Source organism: Varanus komodoensis, unplaced genomic scaffold, assembly GCF_004798865.1.
Source record: "Varanus komodoensis strain SLA01 unplaced genomic scaffold, ASM479886v1 scaffold1, whole genome shotgun sequence".
Classification (NCBI taxonomy): domain Eukaryota; kingdom Metazoa; phylum Chordata; class Lepidosauria; order Squamata; family Varanidae; genus Varanus; species Varanus komodoensis.
This window is the reverse complement of record NW_025335268.1, coordinates 121,991,476-122,015,676: the sequence shown is the minus strand read 5'-3', so window position 1 is coordinate 122,015,676 and position 24,201 is coordinate 121,991,476. Positions and strand designations below refer to the sequence as shown.

The following is a 24,201-nucleotide window of genomic DNA, read 5'->3' as shown; positions in this document are numbered from 1 at the left end:
CTAGGAGCACAAACCATGCATGTCCAGACAGCAAAAAGACCTACAACTCCCAGCATCCCCCAGCTAGCGATATTGGATAAAGTTTGAGGGGAGGGAAGCCACCTTCTTGTGGGCTTTACTGAATCAACAATATTGTCAGAAGGCATTATCCCGGCTGAGTATAGTCTGGTCAAAACAGATGTGCAATGGCAGTCTGTTGTAGAGATGCCAGGAACCATTCTGGAAATTCTGTTTTTGTTTTTTCTTCATTGTTTCTCTTGATCTCCCTGTTGGTGCTCTTCTGCATTTCAGCATTTTCCTGCAAAGCAGGTGAATTTTTGGACATGAAAAATCAGTCGTGCAAGCCATGTGCGGAGGCCACATATTCCTTGGGGACTGGCATCAGGTTCGACGAATGGGACGAGCTGCCCCATGGCTTTGCCAGCACAGCAGCCAACCTTGAAATTGATTACAGCTTCACAGAGCCCTTGGGAAACTGCAGCATGTGAGTGAACTTGTTATCGTTGATGCTGGAGCACGCTGGGCTTAGGAAATCAAACCACATAAATTCAGCTGGTTCCCTTACAGCTGCAGATTCTAAAAACTGGATTAGGGATGTTTGTGAATTTCTTCCCAGATTATGGAATTTTGTGGGCTAAGCTACACACTTTGCTACACATTTGGACCAGCTAATTTGTTTTTACCTTTGAGTATGTGGCTGCAATTCACGTTGGGACTATTAAGCACAGGCATGGTTTTAAGCCTTCTCATCCCAACACTCTCTCTTACCCTCTCACAGGGCTAAAGAGAGAAAGAATAACTCCTCTAGCACCAGAGTGGAGTTTCTTTGGCACCTGTGAATTTAGGTGAAGGGAAGTGGCTGAGCAGGAAAATTGAGTCCTAACTACCTGTGTGCTGTGGTTTTGATCCAGATCAGTTAGACAGAAGTAAAACAAAGGATCTAAGTAGTTTAGTCCTCGTACTAAAATTAGTTTAGTCCTGATTTAAGTAGTTTAGACCTGAATTACCCAGTCTTGTTTCCAGAGCAGCACCAATGTTTTCTGCCATTCTTCTGTTGATTTTGGATTTTGTTCAGACTGCTGCACTTGCTTAGTTTGATGCCATTTATCAGTTTGTATGCCCCCTCCAATATTTTCTTTTCAATGTAGTTAACTAATGTGCACCAGTGTACCATTAATGTGCATTAGTGCAACATAGAGATCCTGATATGGTTATGGTATCAAGATTTATGTCCAGCTTGATAAAATCAAAGTGAATATGTTGCTTTTGTTGGTACGCCCCAGTCACTTGTAAGGGAGACATGAATTAAAAACTCCGGCAAACTGAGTATCTGCCAGCTCCAAAGGTAATTTGAGAAATTCTCCCAAGTTAAGGGAGGCAGTGTGGGACATGGAGCAGAACGACACTGCTGGAAAATAACTGGATGGAAATGGGGAGAATCCACTTATTCCTGGAACTGTGATCAGTTACTGCACGGTTCATGTGCTACAACAGCCTAGGCATCCTGACAATCATGTTTGTCTGTATGAATCCTCCCAGTGTGGTTCAAATTCTGCGCCAGGAAAATCTAAGTTCTACAAAGTGCAAATTCAATACATTTTCTTATATTCGCTTACTTTGCATAATTTAGTCTGGCTTTGCAAATCATTGGAAAGGGCAAAGCAATATATACTGCACTGAAATCCTACCCCTTGTGCAGGCAACCCTGACTCCCTTTATTTAGGGAAAATGCTGCACATTTTCATCAGCAAAGCCTACCTCTGAGGTCCTGTGGAGCAGAATCTCTCCCTCTCCCTCTGTCTCTTTAAATGAAAGCTCAGCTTCTTGGGATGCCGAATTCTGTACTCAGCACCAATTTTTGAATTTGAATTTTCAAAGTACAGAAGTACTTTGTGTGGTGTACAAAGCAGTAGCTACACCAAATAATGGAACAGAGACAGCCCTGTTTCTTATCAATAGCCAGACCCTTGATTTTGGTCCTGTACATAACAGCTGCACACACACTCAGTTTATTCAGTTCCTTCAGGGACCTAATTAGATGTGACAAGGCCATGCATGCTTGTCTCTGCCTTGCTAATATACAAAGTAGGGTGCAGGTATCTCCCCCCCCCAAAAAAAAAAAACAACAACAACAAGGGAAAGAGTGGAACTTAATCTTCTCCTGCCACTTCCTTGCCTCATTGAACTCTGCTGCTTGAAGCACATCTCACCTGGAAGTGAATATTGACTGTCTTGTCACATCTAGCTTTGCCCTGGTGCTTGCTGTGCTTGTATCAGGAAAATTAGTTAAATTCATTCACTGAGCCTCTGCTGGTGTCCTTCATGTGTGGTGGACTGAAACTCTCATCATACCTGTGTTGGTATGATAGGATAGGAGTTGTAATGCATCACATATGGAAAACATGTTGGGGGAAAGGTACACTTAACTGCATAAATAACTACAAATTAGAATCTTTGGTAATTGCATTTTGCATCCCAACTATTTCAGCTGAACACATGAAGCTAGACAGGCTGACTGTCTAGCCCAGTATTACCTGGCCTAGCTGGCAGAAGTTCTGCAGGGCCTGGGGAAACCACATCTGTTTTTATTCCTTTAACTAAAGCTACAACAGATTGAACCTGCGACTTCCTGTGTGTCAAACACATGCTCTGCCACTGAGTTATGGGTTCTCCTGCTGCTGTTTATAGCTCATGAGTAGCAACTGGTGACGCTCAGGCCACCAAAGTTCCTGGCCCTTCCCAGTCCTGCTTCTTAGCAATTAGTATAGAGAGGCGCACTTCTCTGATCCTAGAAATAACACTTAGCCATCATGAAAAATAGCCTTTGATAGCCTAGGCCTCCAGGAATTTGTCTAATTCCCTTTTAAAGCCATCCAAGTTGGTGGTCACTTCTGCATCTTATAGTATCAAATTTCATAGTTTGGTTATGAGCTGCATAAAGAAAAATGTCCTTTTTTTGTTGTTCACAAAGGAGTGGAACAAGCATGAAAGGTTTGACTTTCACTTCTGTGAAAGGAAAGGACAATCAGACTCCTATCCACCTGGAAAGGAGGCACCCTTGGTTCTGATTTTTCTTTCTAACTTTTTGTCTTCAGACTTATATCATTCTTATTCCAAGCTCATCCCTGCTGTCTACATTTTCACTGCAGTAGAAAAACCTCATCAAAAGTGCTGGTTAGGCACAGAAGACCAAAGGGTCATAATATTACCTAAAGAACACATGAACAGTCATGAGTAGGGAATGATAAGTACTTAATAGATACTTCATGCAGAAAAGATCTCAAACATTTGTAGATTTGCAAAAGGCACCTAGTGGCAAATTCTAGGCATGTAGGGCCAACCACCCAGAGAATACTAGTTATTGAGTGGATTAAAAATATAACTGAATAAATAAAATAAATGAATAAATTGGGATTTACAAAAGGTCATTTGTAATGTCATTTTTCTTTTAGCAGATAAAAACATGGAGCCTACTTTTTAGAAGAGGCTTAAGAAACAGTCTGTTATTTCCTTTTAAGTGCTGTATATCACTTTGCACTAACACATGGCTAAAAGTGCAGAAGTATATATGCAAGCCTGGAAATAAATTCCATTGAGTACACTGGGGCTTTCTCCCAGTAAGTATGCGCAGTATTGCAATCTTAGTTTGAACCTCAAATTTAGAATCTATAATTGCTCATTCTGGACTATCTCACCCTAATCATTTTTTTACTAAAGAAAAGGTATTCTGAGAGTTCATCATTTGTTTTTAAGTTCAAAGTTTTTCCTGCTGACAAAATGGAAAAAACAATTCATTTCTAATAAAAAAAAATGTTAACAGCTAAATTCAGACATTATGAGATATAGCCATGTTAATTGTGTGTTTCATACAGGTGCATCTGCGTGCACACACACAAAACTAAATAACTCAAAGACTATAATACTGTATGAACAGGCCAGGATATTAAAATATTTATAGTAATTTCCCAGACTATCAATAAATGTAAACAAGTATTTAATAGTATCCCTTTCTGTGCTATTTTTTTAATATCAGATTTGTCAAACCCCAGAAAAATGGCCTCAGTATTTTGCAAAACAAGTATTGGATGCTAAAAGAAAAGGTATTTTTATTATTAAATGCCTTTATGAATTCAGGCATCTGTGTAGGGACAGTCTCCCCTCCCCCATCTATTATTTCTTTCAAAAGCTGCTCTGTGCATTCAGTTTTTGTCTTCTTGCTCTAGTAAGAAAAGAGGATGAATGAAGAAGCATTCCTATTGCAGCTTTTAATATGAATGTTCATTTATTTTAATGAGCAGGATGTTATTTTATCCATTTAGCTTGCTATTCCAAGTTTGCACCTTTATAATTATGAAAGTCAACATTAGTCAAATAACATCTAACAATTTTTCATACGACATGGCTTGTTTTCCAACATGCTGCTCAGTTCTCAGCTCATGATTAACTTCTTGTTTTCCTAATTCTGGAAAACAATTACAGCTTGCAAAGTCTCTTCCATCTACAGCAAGTGTGGGCAACTTTAAGTTCTTTTTTTTAATGCCTTCAGCTTTCATGATCCCTCACTATTGGTTATGCTGACTTGGGCTGATGGGAGTTGTAGGCCAATCTACCTGGAAAGCCAAAGGTTGCCCAGCCCTGATCTACAGTGGCTGACATGTTTGTTTTAAAAGCAGTGCAAGCAGTTGCCACTTGCTACTGTTACTGAGATGATCAGCTGCATTCTCAGGACAGCCCGAGTTACTATAATCCCCACCACCACCACCTCTTGTACCATCTTTTGCATATTTGGTTCTCTCCTAATGCACTTTTTGGCTCTCTCCTCAATGGCACTTTTCCTTTCCTTTTTGGAAGTACTGCACTGTTAGGAAAGGGGCCTAAATCAAGGATGGACACCTTGTTAGCTCATGATGAAGGCTGCGGAATTTGGTGCACTCAACATGTTGCTGGACTACAAATCCCAACCCCTGTCTATTGGCTGTGCTGGATGAGCTGATGGGAATTGGACTTAACAAGGGTCAAAGGTTCCAACCCCCTGCCATAGACCCATACTTGGCCTGTGGAGATAACCAGTGGGATCCCACTTACTTAAGCCCTTCTCAGTTACTCCAAGGAATGATTTAGCCATTGCATATGCAACCACTTTTCACAGCTGGCAGAAACAGGCGGCTTGTCCACCCACACCTTTCCTTCCTTCTTCTGTGCTATCAGTCTCAGCCCACCATGGATGTTTCTGGAGCGGTGAATAGTACAAAGTTAAGAGCAGATGAATAACAACAATATGTTAAGAGCATTAAAAACAAGGTAACATTAAAACTGTAAATGGTCACAAGAAAGACTTCATGGAACAAAGATGCCCAAGAAAAAAGATGCCATCAAAACAGCACAGAGTTAGTGTCTGTTGGACCTCCTGGAGCAGGGAATTCCATAGAAATGCATCCAGCACCCTGAAGACTGTTGTCTTGGTGGACTCCAGTTGGGCATGGGTGTACATGGGCCCACCAGGAAAATGTCTTTCAATGACCTCAGTGATGAGACAGATTGGTAAGGGAGAAGGTTTTCTCTCTGGTATCCTGATTCCAAATTGTTTGGGGCTTTATACCCTGGTGCTAAAACCTCAAGCTTGGACCAGTACTGAGTAGGTAGCCAGTCTAAGCGAGCTGCATGCTGAAACAAAGCAGTTTCTGACAACAGCTGAGCTACTGTATTGCAGAGCAGCTTAAGAGCAGCCCCACATTGAGCACATTGCATTAATGCTGTCTAGAGGTTTCCAACACCTGTATTGCTGTGACTAAGCTCTCCCTGTCCAGGTGATGCTATAGTTGGCAAACCAATCTGAGATGGTAAAAGGCACTCCAAGACACTGCAGTCAGGTTTATAGGCTGGGATACTACTTGATCTACAACCCTCCCCCAGGTCTTTTCCAGAGCAGGAGACAAGGATGCCTGGTCAGCTTCCCCATCCCCTCTGCTGTGCTTCAGGGCACGAGTCCTGTGTGCATGGCAGAGACTGCTTGACAGCTGTGGCAAACCAAACTTGGCTCCCGCTCACAGCTGTCAAAGAAAGGCAGTCTAGTCTTCTCCCCAGTGTCCCCTGGTATGCTGCCTGGAGGAATAAGAGGAAAGGAGGCAGCGAGAGGGAAGAAAACAACCACAGTGAGCCAGATCTGTCAGGTTCGTGGCTGGTGGCTGCTCGGTGCTTCAGGGCAACCCATTGCGGTAATGAGGGGTTGTGACATGCAAACCCGTTCAGACTTTCTCTGCATGAAGCTTTAAGCATGGCTGTTCTGCCTGAATTGCTATGTAATACAATTGCAAAACTTAGACGCAACACTGACCCAGAATCAATGCATTTACACATGCGTGTGTATACATGCACACACACAGTCATATCCCATGCTCTTTCCTAGTGGCACCCATGCAGACATTTATATGCAAGCATGCATGCATACATACATATTTATATCCCCCCCATTCTTCAGTGTGACATATCTAGATCCCCTTCCCCCAAGCACACACTTTAATCTTTAGAACAATCCTGTAAGGCTGAGGGATGGTGCTGGCCCAAGGTCCTTCAGTGACCTTAATGGCCAAGCAGGGATTTGGACCTGGGTTTCCCAGCTGGTTCTAGGCAGTTTTAACTTCCATGCCACACCAGCTCCCCTTTCTGCTTCCTATTCTCATTGGACATCTTTCTATAAGCAATACCAGTGCTCCTAGTTTTTTCAATCCAACATGTGAATTAGGAATGTGCTAATGGGAATGAGGGGAATTGGAGGAGGAATTTGACCCTTAGCCTTGCATTTTGTTTTGGATTTGAGAGTTGATGTGGCATGCCCGGTTCCCCACTCCCATATTTTTTATTCTTCTAATAGGGCATTAGTATAGTACAGTGGCAAGTCTATTCTAAACTCATGCAGAGTATTTGCTGTAGGGGCAGACCTGGGCTGCAGCTCCCTGTGGTGTTAACATTGCGCTAAAGTGGAAGCCTAGAAGGGCAAGGGAGTCCTTGCGCTACTCCATTTTTCAAAACTAAGAGCTATCCACTCCCTTTACTTTCACCTGGACAGCTGTTCCAGTAGTACTAGCAGATCTCAGCCATTGCCTCCCAGCCAGGATGAATCACACATACTGAAGCCAAGGAGCTAGGAAAGAGAACCTACAGACCTCGTTAAATTTGACATATCCCAAATTTTTGTATGTCTTTTCTAATAGGTGTGGTTACTTTCACACATGCATCCAGCAGGAATTTTAGTCATACTGTTCTGCAATTACCCACCCATGCTTTTAATCCTGGTTGTTAAGCATAATACTGCATCAGAGATGGAAAGCTTATTATGAACAATTAAAGAAAATATAATTTTTACAAATGGCAATGATCCTTATTTTTAAAACTAAAGCAATATTATAATTTATAACTAATTTTATACACTGGACAAATCTTTGAGTGAGAATTGAATGGTTTGGAAGGAGCTGTGGCTAAAAAAGATTTTCGCTTTTTTATGAATGTGTTTAAATTGTTGCTATCACATGCTATATCTGTGGATTGACCCTTGGCACCTTTTTTCCTATATATTTCTTTCTTCTTTTTATAGTATCTTGTGAAAATAAAGTAAAAGATATTTTTTTAGAAATAGCAATGCATCAATGGGGTATTTTGTGAACTCTGCATCTTAATGCGCGCAGGAGGTTAGCTCTAGTCAAAGGCTCTGAAGCTTTTGCCTGCCCTCAGTCTCCAAAGCTTACCTGCTGGAGACCAGTTCTGCTGCCTTGTTTTCTTTTCCTGGAGCTTTGATCATGTTGATGCTGAAGAAAAGCGAACTCAGAGTAATCTGGCAGGAGAGACACCCTTTTAAAAAATAGCTTTTGCTAGAAAAATTCAACAACCTGGTGTTGCAAAGTGTTTGTGCAACTTGCAAATGTAACCTACTTCTTGTTATCACTTAAATTATTCATCAGACTTCTAAGTGTATTCATAGAAGCCAAGCAGCAGATTAACATGTCAGGTCGTTTCATTAAGGTTTGTCTGGATCTGCCAGTTTTCTCAGATTCAGGGGTACCTTTCATGGGGTGCAGGTGTGTGTGTCTGTGTGCAGCTAGTTGGTTTTGGCTTTCATAAATGTATATGAAATCCCATATCACCTGCTTTATAAGGTATGCTTGGACTTTCCCCTGCTCTGTTTCTGCAAAATACAGATAAGTTGGTGCATAGTTTTAAAACTGAAAAATAATGAACTGAAGGAGAAAGGGAAAGGTTTGACAAGACAGGGTGCTTTTGATAGAATGCCAGAGTGATTTCTGGGAAGGGGGCATTGTCTAATCTGGCTGGGAAGCAGACAGGTGCATGTGGAGGAAAGGAGGGAGGTTCAAGGAGTAGAGAAGGCGAGGGAGAGAGGCTGGCAGAATTCAATAATGTTGAGGACTTCACAAAGCCGAGTGGCACATCTGTCTCTTCCCTACTGCCTCATAACTGTCTTGCCCTTCTTCCATGTCTGCTGTTTGCCTGAGAAGCTGAAGGTTTCTAAGGGTAACTTCCAGGGTTCTCCCACTCTTCCTTTCCAGTATTGTCAGAACATCAACCCTGGCAGAATCTGTGCCACTATAATGTAATGCAGGGCTAATCCATGCTTGGCTGAATGTTGCTAGAGAGTAGGACTGGGATCTGGATGATCTGAGTTCGAGTTTCTTCTGCCACAGCCTCATTAGGTTGGGCCCATATATTTATTTACTGATTATTTTATTTATTAAATTTGTTTAAAGACCGCCCATTAGCATCACAATTTGTGGGCAGCCATGACCATAAATAAATAAATTTGGAGTAGACCCATTGACATCAGTAGAATCTAAGTTAGCCATGAGTCACTTGTCCCATGATGTTCATTCGGCGTGACTAGTTCTGGATCAAGGGCTTGGGTAAGAGCTACCCCTGACCCCAGTTTGCTGTGCCCACAAGAGAAATAACAATGGACTTGCTGGACTGTTGTGGAGGGCACACTCCATAAGGTATTGAGAAGATTTTGTGTAGTAGCGATTGATGGAAAGACCCTCAAGTGAAGGTGCCACTAGAACCTTCCTGGCATTGTGATAGGCAACCTAGAGCCCTCCAGATGCTTGGGATTATAATTTCTATAAACCTCGGCTAGCAGAACCGACATTCAGGGATTAAGGGAGTTGTAGTCCAACTCTTGTTTCATTTTTTGACATTTTAAAAACACTCCTAGAATGTGTGTTATGCCTTGGAGTTTCATTTACCATTCTGCAGGCTCATGCTCTCAGACATAATGGATATGAGTGACATGCAGAATATATGCTGATCTTCATGAAGCAGGCTCAAACATTTCTGTAAAATGCCAGCATGGTTCAGCTAAGTGCAGACCTCTTTCTTAAGTGCCTGTACTCTCCAGGTGCAGCCAAAACTGCCATAGAAGCAGACTGCTTCTGAGCAGTTTCATTTGCTGGCTAGGATAACAGAGTACATCTTTCATAAATTTTACACCCCACGTCTTAGTGGAGGCACAGTATTTGGCATGTGTCTCTTTAGTTTTCTGCCTCCATCCTAATGTTAATGTAACTCTCTTGTAATATCTTGGGAGTGTCTCTACTCTGGTGCTGAGCAGCAACAGTCCTCTAACTGCTGGGCTTCTTTCTCTCTTCTCTTCCAGGTCTACGTGGGTTCCCAAGGGAGATTACATTGCCTCCAACACAGATGAGTGCACAGCCACTCTGATGTATGCTGTTAATCTCAAGCAATCTGGCACTGTCTCCTTTGAGTACATCTACACAGACAGCAGCATCGTCTTTGAGTTCTTTGTAGGTTTCCCATGGCTCAGTAACAGGAAATGGCCTAGCTTTTTATTATGGCAGGCTGGGCCAGGAATGGTTTCCCCCATGTGCTGGAATGCTGGAACTGGCCACTGCAGCACTGGTATTTGCCTTCTGGGTCTACCCTTCCTTAAGGCTGAAGGAATGGATTTCTGACATTTACATTAGAAACCCGGGAGATCTGACTTTGGCTGCATAGAGACCATATATAAGCAGACTTGCTTTCTGTAACAGGGTTTGCTGCATCATTTCAGCTTGCAGTTCGTTTGTCTCCAAGGTCATTTGTCTGAGTACATGATGCCCCCATCACAAGGGAAAGTAAGGCAGGAAGGAGGAATTGGTTTAGGTGAAGCTGTGTGTCACGCCTCCCCACAGCTGTAATGATACCACTGCATCATCACAGCAGGGGCTACTGAGAAAATTACAGCCAGTACCACGCCTTCCCAGGTAAAAGAGGAGTGGGGAAGAGGGGAGCCAGAAGCAATGAAAGGAAAATCAATTTGTCTTAGCAGTTAGTCTAAGCAACTGCAAAGCAGTTCTTTATGACATTACATTTGGTGGCAGATGCATTTTGTCAGTAATAATTTTTGCAGTCCTTTTGAAAGGAATGATGGCCTACCCTTCTTGGCATTCCACATGGTCATTTAAAAACAAACACAGCTATATTTTGGCACCATTTCTTTCCCTGTTCACTAAAGTGCAGTGGTCATGAAGATGGTTCCAAATAATATGTATGCCTCCTTCAGGGGCATTAAATTATCTGCCAGTGTATTCTTTAAAGTGTGTTCTAGTTGATTCAACAACTCTAATGTGTATTGAGTTGCACTTTGTGGTTATTTCTTTTACTGGGGTTGCTCTGCTGCTTTATCGCTTTGAAGAAAGCGGTAATTACAGGTAGACCTGAAATGGACACAACATAATTAAATGTACAAATTTAGCTGCCAGAGAATAAGTTAGGTCCCTTTATCTAGCCTGTGCTCTGTAGGAGTCTAGGAAAACTCATCGCAGTTTATCTTTCTGGCCATAAAGCTATGAATACAGTTGGGTGGCTCAAAAGAGTTTTGCCCTCCAGTAGCAAGAGAGGTTGTATCCAGAAGTTCAATTTGAATGTGTGACCTTAAGCTAGGCAGACAAACCTTGTTTCAGCTGAAGAGCCAGATTTCATTTCAGAGTTCTCCAGGACTGGGTGGGGATGAAAACAAAACAGGGTGGACTAAAAATACCAGGATATTTTCACTTAACCCTCTGACAGCCAGTAATTAAACTATTTCACATGCATGTCAGCCTTTTTGAATGGGGGAAAATTGCTCAAAAGCTAGGAAATCATGAGATGAATGGGGGTTGGGGGAAAGGATGTGTTGTGAGGAGAAGGCCCTCTGAGCACGGGCCCTCCATGGTGGTGAACCTACTTTGGGGGTGGCGTTCAGCACCATAGATAGCACCAGTAAGCTCAAAATAAAAGCTGAAATAGATGAGGAGCCTCACTGGCACAGGGGCACATAGGACTGGCATAGGAACCTCTCAGGAAATCCTTATCCTGCCTTTGCATCTGTCACAGGTTCAGAATGACCAGTGCCAGCCGTCCGTGGAGGAGTCGCGGTGGATGAGAACCTCAGACAGAGGGTGGGAGACACACAGTGTAAGTGGAGAACCGTCACTCACAGTCCAGGTGGCCAGCTGTGGCCAGCTGTGGCATGTGGAAGGAAATCTGGAAGTGCCTTTTGGGAGCCAGCACCCAAGCCTAAGGCAGTTCTGCATTTGGCTGTCAGCAGGCTTTTTGCTATCTTAGTTTGCTCTTTGTAGGTGGAGCTGAGTCGTGGCAACAATGTCCTATATTGGAGGACAACGGCCTTCTCCGTATGGTCCAAAACTCCCAAGCCAGTGTTGGTGAGGAACATTGGCATTACAGGTTTGTGTTGGCTAGGGCATGGAGTACATGCGGGTGTGTGTGTGCGGGGGGGTGCTGGCGCCACAGTACAAGCTGCTGGTTTGCCATTGGTAGCCAAAAGTTTATTCTGCTCACTGCAGCCCTTGCACTGTTTTTCTCTGTTCCCTAGGAGTAGCCTACACATCTGAGTGCTTTCCTTGTAAGGCTGGCACATATGCGCCCAAACCAGGATCTTCTTTTTGCCAACAGTGCCCAGCAAACTTCTTCTCTAGCAAGGGAGCGACTTCTTGCCAGCCATGTGAGGCAAACGCATATTCAGGTGACTGCACAGAGAGGTGTACATCAGTTCCTTGAAAACTTCAAGGGAACCTGACTTTATGGCTGTTCTAGGCAGAGTCCCAAGGCTGGGACAAGGTGCTGTAGCCTTGGGTGTAGTTCTCATATGTATATCTGAGTTGGGGGAGCGATTTTATATGGCTGGATTTGGAGCATCATTCTCCCATGTGGCCAAGCATGTGTGTTTGCTACCCTGTAATTATAGTCATGTTTTGAGTGAAGCTTTCTCTGCTCAGCAGAACTTTTTCCCTGCCCCTGGAGCAAAGACATGAAGGCTGTTCCTGAATTATCGGGCTTATTCCAGCTCAGTTCCTCTTTGGTGCAGCATGTGCTGCTTCCGGCAACGCTCAGCAGCAGCCCTCTTGATGTTGTCCTGTTGTGAGAGAGCAGCAACCTTTTTCATGTTGAACTGCAGCATTTTGGTTTCTTGCTAGTGAAGAATTTTAAGTAAGGCTTTTAACCAATAACCCTGAACTGTCTGAAAGCTTGGGTGGGGATGACACCGTAGCTCAAGTCGGGGTATGATGATGATCTGAAGCTTCCATTTGACAGATTTTACCAGGCTGCTCAAACGTGTAGAGCCTAGGGAGAGAAGATCACTAACGGCCCGCTTAAAAGGCAGCATGCCATCCCAGGTGCCAAATTCTTAGAATGCCTCACCAACTATTGCTACTTTTTCTTTCCCCATAGCAAAAGGCTTGGAACTGCCAGCTCTTTTTGTGAATGTTAATTATACAAAACTTTCTTCAATGCTCCTATCAGAATCAACCATCTTAAGAAAAAAAGGGGCAGGTTGCAGAACTCTCCAATGGTTTGTAAAAGAGCAAATGCTGCAAATGATAACTGAAGCCAGAAAGTGTGTATATGTATGCATGAGTGTGCATGCATGTGTACATGCACGCACACACAGACATAAAATGTTGGCAGGGCAGAGCACCCTTTATTTATAGTTTGGTGCTGAAATGTTCCTGTACTGGTTCTTCCATGCCACGTGCCTTTAACCACTGTTTCTTTTTGCTATAAAGAACCGGGTTCTTCATCGTGCAAGCCTCGCCCAGCCTGTACAGATAAGGATTATTTTTATACACATACAGCCTGTGATACGAATAGTGAGGTATGCGAATTCTGGAATTCCTTGTTATTACCATAGTAACATGCGAAGCACACCTTACGGCTGCTGGTTGTTTGGCTTTAATGTTTCTGCTTCAAAGCATTGTACCTGCATTAATGGCTGATTGTTGTGTGCAGACAGCACCCCCTTTTGGACACTCAATTCCGGAATGACAATCTATTCCTAAACCAATTGAGGGAAACCCTACACTGCATTCACAGCAACTCATTTCTTTCCAGGAGAAAGTGGGGGGAAGCAATCCCTTCTTGTCACTCTTCCTTCTGGAATATTTATATGCATGTATGTATATGATTATATATATAAACAGGTGCAAAGAGCAACACAAAAATAGCTTAGAGTAGGCACCTCTACCTTAGGCAGGGACACAGAAAATTGATTTGTACTGATTCAGGCTGCTGGTCCATCTAATAGTAGACCTAAAGTTGCAGCAAGGCAAACATTTGGAGGGCGACAGCTCATCCGGCTTGTACGTCTTTCATAGACAAAATTGTGAACTGTTTTTCATTATTCATTTGTAACCAAAGAAAAAAGAAGATAAAGAAAAGCAGGGGGAGAGATATTGTAGGGAGGACAGGCCCCCTCTAGCCCACCCCTCGACAGACCCATTAGCAGGTGTAACTCACTTGCCTTCCCACCCCTCTTTGTTCTGAGGGGCCTTGCCCAAAGCCACATGGGCCAGATAGGACATCCTGGCAGGTTGGTTTTGGCCCGTAGACTGGATGTTCCCCACCCCTGATTCAGCATACTATTGTCTCCGCAATGGACTGGCAGCCTCTAACACTGAGCAGCAGCCCTTTCCTTCCCTGTTAAATGGCAGGTTAGGATGCTTAGACGTGGGTAGATTTATTATTTATTTTTATTTATTAAAACATTGTCTTGCAGGGAGTCCTCTAGCCTGCCATTTAAGGTGTGCTTCCAAGATCTGTCCTAAGGCACTATACAATATTTCTTGTGATAAACTTGCAGGCATGTTGAGGCGTATTGCAGGGAAATGTGCACATTTGCTGTTCCTTGTATCTCTTGCTCAAAGAGACCATTTTCTTTAGTCTTTCACTCATGTTGTTAGTCTAGGTTTTTTCTCCCTCTCAAATTGCTCAGGCAAAAGGTAAAACTGGGTTTTACTGCAAAGGCTACGAGGTTGTCTGCCTTCCTGTGCGTTAGAACAGGATGTAGTAAACAAAGAGACTGCTGTGCAAGTAATCTGAATCTATTGCTAACACTCTGGTTTAATTCTGAATAGAAGCTAGTTTTTGGAGCTGGGAAATCTGGACTCATCTCACTGTTTAGCCACAAACTCAGTATATGGCCTTGGGCAACTCCCTGCCTCTCCGCTCCAGTTCCCTTGGGCTTAGGAGCCCCAGCCGCTTGAGGGAGCACTCTGTTATCTCAGCACTCCGAATAGTCTATGGTAGGCATTAGTGCGGTGCCTGGGGCTGCCCTGGTGCCCACCCAGATCCTTGAGTGCCCCTGTCAGCGCCTTCCGCACCTTCCTCCTCCCCATTGTTCACTCAACATTCACTTCTGCCACCAGGAAGCGGGGATCTTATCTCAACTCTGCTGACTTCCAGTCTCCTCACTCAGCAGAGTAGAAGGAGCAAGAGAGGCAAGTCTTCTCTCCATCCCGCTTGGTGGTGTCTCTTTGGTATGATCTGAAGGGCTTGTGCCACCAGGCATGGGATGAGGGCGATGAGGCTCCTGGCCTCTCCTCTTGGCTCCCCAGCAACTGGCATGCCCCTTTTTCCTCCCCCCAAAGTTTGATTTGCGCTCATAAGCAGCAGCCATTGCAGAGCTTTCCATGGTGGCTGTGAGGGGTCCGGGGATCAGAACCCAGAGTGCCCCTTCCGAGGTCATAGAAGTGCCTATAATCTCAGAAGGGAGCATGCGAAAAATCCAGGTGTCCATGGGACACTCTTCCAGGGGGCCCAGGGTTGCTCTGCCCGGCTGCATTCACACAATATCTATAAACAGCAGCTGATTTGTATGTTTTCTTCTTGGCAGAATATTCCTAGCTTCTTCTCATCTTCTCTTTGTTAAAAGCAACATTACCTACCATTCATTTGCATGCTTATATGCGTTGGGCTTTCCTCCTCCACCTTGCTTCCGTTAGGCTGCTCCCTTTTAAAAGAAGTCAAAATCCACTGCATTTGCTTTGATTTAATGCATTAGTAATTGCATTTTCAAAAGAATATAAAAGCTCAGTCTTTAACACCCACAAAAATGGTTCGGGGAGTCAGAGGAAGCGAAGGAAGTCACAGCCACTAGTAAGTCAGCACAATGCACTGCTGGGCTGGGCAGCACTTCAGGGATCTGGAGGAGCATAAGCATGTCCATCAGCAGTGAGCTTGCAGAGGAAAGTCGCTGCTGGTTTTTTGTTTGTTTGCAAATGTAGCTTTGTCAGTGCCCCTAGTGACCTGTGTCATTGTTTTCATCTAGATGAGTAATGGAAGGATTATAAGACTTCCACGCATACCGAAGTGTTATAGAAATGTTTGATGAGAGTAACTGCATATAAAAACTTATTTTCACAGACTCAGCTGATGTATAAATGGGCCGAGCCAAAGATCTGCACAGAGAATCTCCCCAGTGCTGTAAAATTGCCTCCATCGGGCGTAAAAACCATGTGCCCGCCTTGCAACCCGGGTTTTTTCAAGACAAACACCAGTTCCTGCGAACCCTGCCCATATGGCTCATATTCAAATGGGTCTGGTAATGCTCTTCCGTTCTTTCCTCCTGAGTTGGGCAACATCACCCCGGGTCTTTAAAATGTGCAACCTTTCAAGGAGCTGAGCTGTTATCAGTGCATCTTCAAGGAAGCCACTGACTGGGATCTGAAGTCTCCATGTCAATTGTACTTTGCTGGATTCAGAGGTGACATGACAGGGAGCCCCCGCTTTGCTTATGTGAGCTCAGCTCCTACTCTCTTTTCTCTTATTCACTCTGACTTACAGTGATCCTGTATTTCAGAGTAATAAGACTGGACCCAGCACCAGGTAGGGAACTCCTTGGTCTCCTTAGAGCTGTTAATCAGCTGCTAATTCAACGCATCTACTTTTGATTTTGTCAGAACTGAGATCTGAGCATTGTACAAGGAGTGCTTGCTTTCTGACTACCTAATCTTTAAGTGACACTGTAGTATAGTAGAAATACCCAAGAGGAAATTGTACTTCCGTTCACTTTCACAGTTAAGTGCTCCCTCCCCAAATAGAACATTGCCAAAGGCGCTGCTTAGACAGCAGTGAAATTGGAGGGTGACAGCCTTGTGCAAAGAATCCCCAACCAACCCTGAGTAGGGGAACAAGGAGTGCATGATATATGCGTCTTGTGGAAGGACTCTCTCACTCATAGCTGCTACTGGATTAACAGAAAGAGAAAAGCATGCTGGAGGGAGCTTTTGTTCTATCAGGATTTTCACTGGCGATTTGCAGAGGGGACACCTGTTTTATTCTTTGGGTTGCTATATACTGTAGCTCCAGTTTGGAAATATTTATTTATACATGTATTTATAGGCCGCCTATAACTGTGGAGGCCTATAAACACAGCTTATTCCACAGTAAGCTGTGGAGTAGGCAGCTTACTCTACAAATAGAAAAGTAATTCATTATGTGATGACTTTCCCCGTAAACAAAGTCCAAAAAACTCCTGCCAGATGAGACAGTCTTGTGAAAGTAGATCAGGTGACAATGCTCCAAAAAACACTGCATTCTAACATATCTCAAGAACTAGTAAAATGCTGATTTTAATATGGGGACTCTTTCACAAAGCCATTTAACACTTCACGAGAATACGCAGCCCAAGGGGATTTTACTACATCCAAAAAGTGACCAGTAGATCTTTGGTAGGTGTTCTTATTTAAACATGTTGCTGTCACAGTATGCCTGCAGAGTGAGTATAATGGAATAGAGTTAGAAGAGGATGGTAAGGCCATCTAGACCAGGGGTCTCAAACTCAACTTACCTGGGGGCCGCTGGAAGTAGAGTCTGGGTGAGGCTGTATTGTATATCAAGTATTCCACCCCCGCGGTGGTGGTGGGCTGCTCATCCCGCGTCGCTCCTGGAGGCCGGCCGGGGCACTGCTGGTGCTTTGAAGGCCGCAGGGCCCCTCCCCCGTGCCCTGCCCGTCCCGGCAATTGGCCCACGGGCCGTGAGTTGGAGACTCCTGCTCTAGACCAACCCCCTGCTCAATGCAGGACTGCAAATTAAAGCATTCCTGGGAGATGGCTGTCCAGCTGCCTCTTGCATACCTCCAGTGTGGGAGAGCCCAAGACATTTTGCTGTCCGAGGAAGAGGGCAAATTGGTGCCTCCATTTCACAGAAATTGATCAACTGGGTGGACTATTGAACCTGGGTTTAAAATTGGGAACAAGATGGCACCCCCACCACACCTGAAGGTAGAAGTATAGTTTAAGGGATGCAGAACAGTCTGTGCAGTGCACATGGCTTCATCCTCCAAGAGAGAGGAATGCCCAGGGAGCTTAGGATGGAATGGGTTGGGGGCCTGCAACTGCTAGGATCTGCTACTCGAGGTGGTTACTTTACTCTGTGTATTGGTAGAGTGTAGTTTGATCCTCTTGAGTCCTTCCAGATGAGCCTTTTGCTGTGCAGTCATCTTGCTCCATTCACACTGTCCCCTGCTTTCCCACCATTTCCTTTTCTGCTGTTTTGTTTTCTACAGAAAATCTATTAAGGAGGGAAAGACAAAATAGTTGCACAAAGTCTTTTGATTATTAGTGCTAGGAGCTGTCTGTCTGGAAAATTCCTTTGTGACAGCCTTCCTCAAGGGAATCAGTTCTCCCTACTGAAAACCTTTCCCTACTAACCATTTTTTATTCTTTTCCTAGGCTGCATCAATTGCCCTGTTGGGACTGAGCCAGCTGTAGGCTTTGAATACAAATGGTGGAACACTCTGCCAGCTAACATGGAGACAACAGTCCTCAGTGGAATTAGTTTTGAATATAAGGGAATGGCAGGTATCTTCCTGGGCATATTTTAACTGAGTCATTTGGATAGTTTGAAGTGCCTTAGCTACATCTTGTGCTCAAATGCAATGCCTTTTCCATTGCTTCTAGGCTGTATTGTTCATCCAGTAACACATTATGTGCAATTAAAATGTAGAATTCATTCCTTGGATCATTGGTTTAGCAGTGCTATAATGTAGAGAGTAATGTGTCTACACTTATGTGTCTACACTACGCTAATGAAACATAAACATGAAATAGGATGTGTGCTGGAAGAAATCTAAACCTCTTTGGGCTTAATAAAGGACTCCTGATCATAAGCCGGAGAGGTAATCCTTCTTTTTTCTATAGAGATGTACTGGGAGGAATTACCCTACAGAATCCCTCTTTATGTGCTTTCCTGTGAAACTTCTGTTGGTAGCAGTTATTTCTGAAAATACAAATTCAATATTCCCTTGCAGAAAATTTGATGCTAGGTTTCCCACTTCTGCAACTCTGTGAGTACAAGGATCTTTAAATTGGCAGTTGGAGGAAGTGTAGTTAAGAAGAGTGTAAAAACGAGCCAGTCAGAATTCTCCTCTTCTGTAGAAGCAGATTTTCTGACGAGCACAGCATGGCACAGGATGCAAGCATTTCCAGATGGGAAGTGGGCATTGTGGGAGCTTCACAACCACTGCAGGAAACAGCAGCTCCTTGTCTCTTCCTCAGTCTCCTGGAGACATGCATGTGCTATCACCATGTTGTGAGATACCTTGACCTTGGCAATTTGCCACAGGTGGGGTGGCAATTTGCCACTGCAGTGATGTCTGGTCATGTATTTGATAGTGTGAGGTGTTATTGGGCACGGGGTGGTTGTTTTCTGCAGCAGCAGGAGCCATGGCAGCTCTTTCCTAAAGTCGAGTTCCGATCTCAGGAAATCAGGCTTCCTGTGTCTCTTTGAAGTGCTTCCATGCATATGGAGCTACTGACTGAACATGATGGCATCCAATGGGGACAATCCCCTTTCTCTGAATGAAGACTGCATGTGGTTAACTTTCGCTTGCTCTTGACAGGGTGGGAAGTGGCTGGTGACTACATCTATACAGCAGCCGGAGCCTCTGACAATGACTTCATGATTTTGACACTGGTGATCCCTGGATTCAGGTGAGTTTGTAGCTGGGCTAGCAGGGGAAAGACTGTGCAGGAGAAAGACAGTAGGGACAGTGGAGCACTGTCTCAAGGCAGTGGGCCATTCCCTGTTCTCCCAGGGACAATCTTCTGCTTGCAGGACTTCCACAGTCCTTAATTCAGCCTTAAACCGGCAGCAGCACAAAGGGTGGGTGAAGGACTGAATCAGCTGTGAAGTTTAACAGGACCTTGGAACATGTTAAGCTCTGAACAGCTGTCTCATCTGGCCATGTGCTGGCAGCGGCCAAGGTTTCAATACCTATGTATGAATGAAATGCTGATTTTATCGGGCTGGCAGCCTTCAGCTTCTCTGAGTGTATTGCAAATAAAATGTAACCTGAGAACCTGACAACAGGTTTGCTAAGTATCATGGAGCAAATTATTCCTGACCAGGATTCATTAGCAGCCTCAATATCCAAACAAGCTAATGGTGAACACAACATATATCTGACCAACTGAGGTGGTCCATCTTCAGCCACTCAATCTCTGCTTCATGGTTCCCTGCAAAGTTCTCACCTGTACCTTGAATAGTAGATACTATCTGAGTTTTGTTTGTTCTCTTGCAGTCCCCCACAGTCAGTGATGGAGGACTCTGAAAATAAGAAGATAGCAACCATAACTTTTGTCTTTGAAACCATCTGCAGTGTGAATTGTGAGCTTTATTTCATGGTGGTAAGTTTATCTGGCTACTTCTCCCATGAAAGTACATCAGCTTTACCCCTGCTCTGTTTTCCTTCAGATTCTGTGATCCCAGATAGTAGAAGGGACACAATCTCCTTCCTTTGTAGCCCATGCTTTTTAAAAAATTTCTTAACTCTTTCTGATTTCTGGAATTTTGCACTTAAGACCTTTATCTTCCTTGACAGAAATGATTTTGAATTTTATCAGTTGTGACTCCCAAGTTTTCAGCTATAGACATATAGGTGTTGGTTATGACCTATAAAGCCCTCAACGGCTTGGAACCTGGGTATCTAAAGGAACGCTTGCGTCCATATATGCCCTCCCACCCCTTGAGATCAGCAACAGATGCCCTTCTCCGGGAACCCTCTGTGAATGATATTAGGAGGGTGAGTACCCGGAGGAGGGCTTTCTCTGCGGTGGCACCCAACCTATGGAATGCGCTCCCCAGAGAGGTTCGCCTGGCACCGTCGCTATTTGTTTTTCGGCACCAGGCAGAGACCTTTTTATTTAAAACTTATTTTAATTGTTAATTTATTGTATTTATAGGATTTAAAAATTTTTAAGCTGAGATGTCACCAGGGTTTTTAATTTAATTGTATAATTGTTATATTTATATGTTTTATTTATGTTGTGAGCCACCCCAAGGCTTTGTTGCGATGGGGGCAGCATAGAAGTGTTTTAAATAAATAAAATAAATAAATAAGGTTTGCTCAGATTTTTGAGGTGCAATCCAGTGCATATTTAGAGAGAGAAAAGGCCTGCTGGGAGCTGCAGGCTTTTTTTCAAACTGAACACGCATGGGATGGCACCCACAGGCTGCATCTCTTCACCTAGTCATTTCATACGGTAGGCCAGGGGTGTCCAGACTTTTTGCAAGGAGGGTCAGATTTGGTGAGGTGAAAATGTGTGGGGGCCGACCATTCAGCCTGACATTCTTTGAACCATTAACATTAAATGCAAATGAACTATTTTATGAAAGACTAAACAGATAACTTAACTGCACTAATGTGAAGGGTGATACTGAGATCTTGACTGCATTATATAGGCCAGGTCTGGCTCAAAAGCAGTGGTTTTGATGCGCAAGATGTCACGCAGGTGAAAGTCACTTAGTCTCGTCCTCAGGCGGTTCTTGTTAATGTTCATAACCGAGAATGTCTTCTCGCACAAGTATGTCAAACCAAACAAGCTCAGCATTTTCTTAGCAAATGTTCGAATCTCTTGGAACCTGTCTTTATCCAGCTGGCGGTAAAAGTTGACAAGAGGGAGCTGTTGGTGCCGACTGTGACACTCGGCGTCACACTGCAGCTCAATGAGCTCCAGCTGCAGGTGGTCTGGAGCATCATCAGGGTCCACAGAGAAAGGAGATGAAAAAAGTGTGATCTCCTTTTCAATAGCTGCAAAATCCCGAAAGTGCTGTTGAAACTCCTCAACCAGAGATGAGATGTCTGCTTCATACCTCCTTATTTGCGCACTCATATTGTTCTGTGGAAAACTGGTCATTATTTCCTGCAGCTAAGGGAAATGTGTGGTATTGGGCTGCGTTTGTGACAGGTGCCTTTGGAAAAGTAGCAGCTTGGTCCCAAAGGCTTTGATATGTGAATACAGTTGGCTTACCACTGCATTTTGCCCCTGAAGGCTCGTGTTCAGCACGTTCAGATGTTGTGTTATGTCAACTAAAAATCCAAAATCAGCCAGTCAAACAGGATCAGATAGCTCTGGCATCGGTTGTCCCTTTTTTGCCAAGAATTGTCCGATTTCCTCCCTAAGAGAGTAGAAATGCTGCAGTGCAGACCTCCGACTGAGCCATCTTACCTCGTTGTGATACACAACATCTCCATATTCAGCCTGGATGTCGAGTAGAAACTGTTGAAACTGGCGGTGGCATAAGGCTTTGGAGCGAATATAATTAATAGCCTTCATCACCGGTTTCATAACATGATCATATTTCAGATGTTTGGCACAGAGAACTTGTTGGTGAATAATACAGTGGAGTTTTATAGCTTTACCTCCTTCTTCACTGACTTTGTTACAGACTAGGGTTGATAATCCACTTTGCTCGCCAGCCATGGCAGGTGCGCCATCCGTAATAATCCCAGTGACTTTATTCCACGGTAGTTTCATGTCATCTATGGCGGAACAAACAGAAAAAAATAAATCTGTTCCTCTTGCTTGGTCCTTAAGGCTCTGGAGGTCAAGTAGCTCTTCACTCATGTTCATGTCATTGTCCACTCTTCTCAAAAAATCAATAACTGAGCAGTGTCAGATGCATCCGTGCTTTCATCGCAGGCTAACGAAAAAAAGTCAAACTCCACTCCTTTTGCCTCTAACTGTCTCTTAATATCAGATGAAACATCTTCAATTCTACGTACCACGTGTTACGAGCCAGGCAAACATTGGCAAACTCTTGCTTCTTCTCAGGACAAATTTTCTCCACCATTTTCATCACGCAGTCTTTAATAAATTCACCCTCAGTAAAAGGTTTGCAGTGCTTGGCAATCAGCGTTGCCACCTCGTAGCTCATCTTTGTGGCATTTTCATTTGACTCACGGACTCTTGTGAAAAAAGCGCAGCTATGCCGTTAAAGCAGCTTCCAGTTCCTTCAATTTTTCATCGTGTTCATTCCCAGTTAGCTTGTTGTAGTTAGCATGTTTTGTCTGGTAGTTCCTCTTGATATTGAATTCCTTGAAAACAGCCACAGTCTCTTGGCAAATTAGGCAGACACAGTTGTTTCGTATTTCAGTGAAAAAATACTCCAATTTCCACTTGTCCTGGAAGCGGCGGCCCTCGCTGTCAACTTTCCTTTTTTTAGTTACCATTTTAGTGGCCATTTTAGAAATGGGCACAGAAGCCTTGTGTCACAAGAGAGTGCTGACTCAGGTCTACTGCCATCTTCTGGTGAAATATAACCACCAGCCTTGAAGGAGCAGGAGGCAGCAGGGGACAGCTGCGGGAACCGCTGTGTGGTGAAAGGAAAAACGCCGGCTGGCGGGGATGAGTGACAGGCTGAGCCGGCAGGGAGAAGAGGCTACAGGCCACTCGAAATTTGAAAACGGGCTGCAATTGGCCCCCGGGCCGGACTTTGGACATGCCTGCTGTAGGCGATAATCCCAATTACTCTTTCTAGAGAGTAACTTGCTTAGTACTCAGTTGAATGTACTCCTAAGTAGACATGTGTAGGATTATGCCATTACTCTTTTAAGGATACATTTGCACCAGCAGGTTCTAGCAATTGTGCTGGTTGTCTTTCCCTTCATAATATTATCTATACCATGTGCGGGGGAGGGACCCCTACCTGGCACACACAGCAAAGAACTGGCTATCCCACTGCACTGTCTAGTACTCCCTGATTTGTTCTTGGCTAACAGTGCTTATCCCCTTCATTCTTAGGGTGCATGTTCAAGGTCATTAAACAAGGCTTAATTGAAGGCATTCTTTATTCATTGACTTGCTCAATTTCTATCGTATCTTTCTGGCAGAATTCCTAAGAGCTAGTTTATATATAAAGAGAAGTAGTGGCAGTGGGGTGGGGAGGCAATCCCCAGAGAATTCAGTTTTGTTTGTATGCCTCCTTTCTAGATCCATGTAGTTAGGATAGCTTAAAAATACAAGATGATATAAATCCAATACATAGTTAATAATAAACAAAGACCATGGGCAAAACAAACACTTATCAGGCAAAAGGCTGCTGGAATAGAGATGTCTTCACCAGTATCCTGAGGCAACCTGTCCCACAAAATTGAGGCAGCCACTGGAAGGCCCTGTCTTCTGACATTATCAGCCATGTCTCCACCTTAGGTCGGACACAGGGAAAGGCGCTTCCCTCCAATCTTAGGAAGTATAAATAGTCAGAAGATCTCCTGTGCTAGATATTTCCTGCATGTGGAACACTGGTATTTTCTGGAGAAGAATTTCTTTTCCAAGACATACCGGCTTTCATTTGCAGGGATGTTTGTTAATGCGGGAAGATTTCTAGAGGTGTGGTGTGAGCTGAGCTGCATGCTGAAGCAGTACAGTCCCGTGAGAGCTCTCCCGCATGTTAACAATATCACCTCTGCGAGGAGTCCAGCTCTAGTTAAAATTCTGATCCCCTTCACAATACCACCTGAGAATTTTGGAAGAATTTAGATGCATAACTGTTTCTCTTGTAATCTGTCATTAAAATTTCATTTTAGTAGACGGTTGTATAATATTAGGGTTGCTTTTTAAGAACTAAGACAAGGTCAGA

The 24,201-nt window shown here is 43.9% G+C and overlaps 1 protein-coding gene across 4 annotated transcripts in view; it reads left to right on the top strand.

Moving 5' to 3' along the window:
• The first annotated feature begins 308 nt into the window (after positions 1-308).
• ELAPOR1 (endosome-lysosome associated apoptosis and autophagy regulator 1) overlaps positions 309-24,201 on the top strand; it is a 38,633-nt gene continuing 14,740 nt past the window's right edge. For 2 of the 4 annotated variants that reach the window (XM_044451025.1, XM_044451036.1), the window contains exons 1-10: positions 309-484; positions 9,659-9,806; positions 11,377-11,457; positions 11,622-11,727; positions 11,876-12,025; positions 13,068-13,156; positions 15,703-15,880; positions 18,012-18,140; positions 19,181-19,271; positions 19,862-19,967. In XM_044451025.1, coding sequence (XP_044306960.1) covers positions 324-484; positions 9,659-9,806; positions 11,377-11,457; positions 11,622-11,727; positions 11,876-12,025; positions 13,068-13,156; positions 15,703-15,880; positions 18,012-18,140; positions 19,181-19,271; positions 19,862-19,967 — 1,239 coding nt within the window. In that variant the 5' untranslated portion in view covers positions 309-323. The remainder of the gene's footprint in view (positions 485-9,658; positions 9,807-11,376; positions 11,458-11,621; positions 11,728-11,875; positions 12,026-13,067; positions 13,157-15,702; positions 15,881-18,011; positions 18,141-19,180; positions 19,272-19,861; positions 19,968-24,201) is intronic. The other 2 variants (XM_044451045.1, XM_044451055.1) reach the window with 2 other exon arrangements.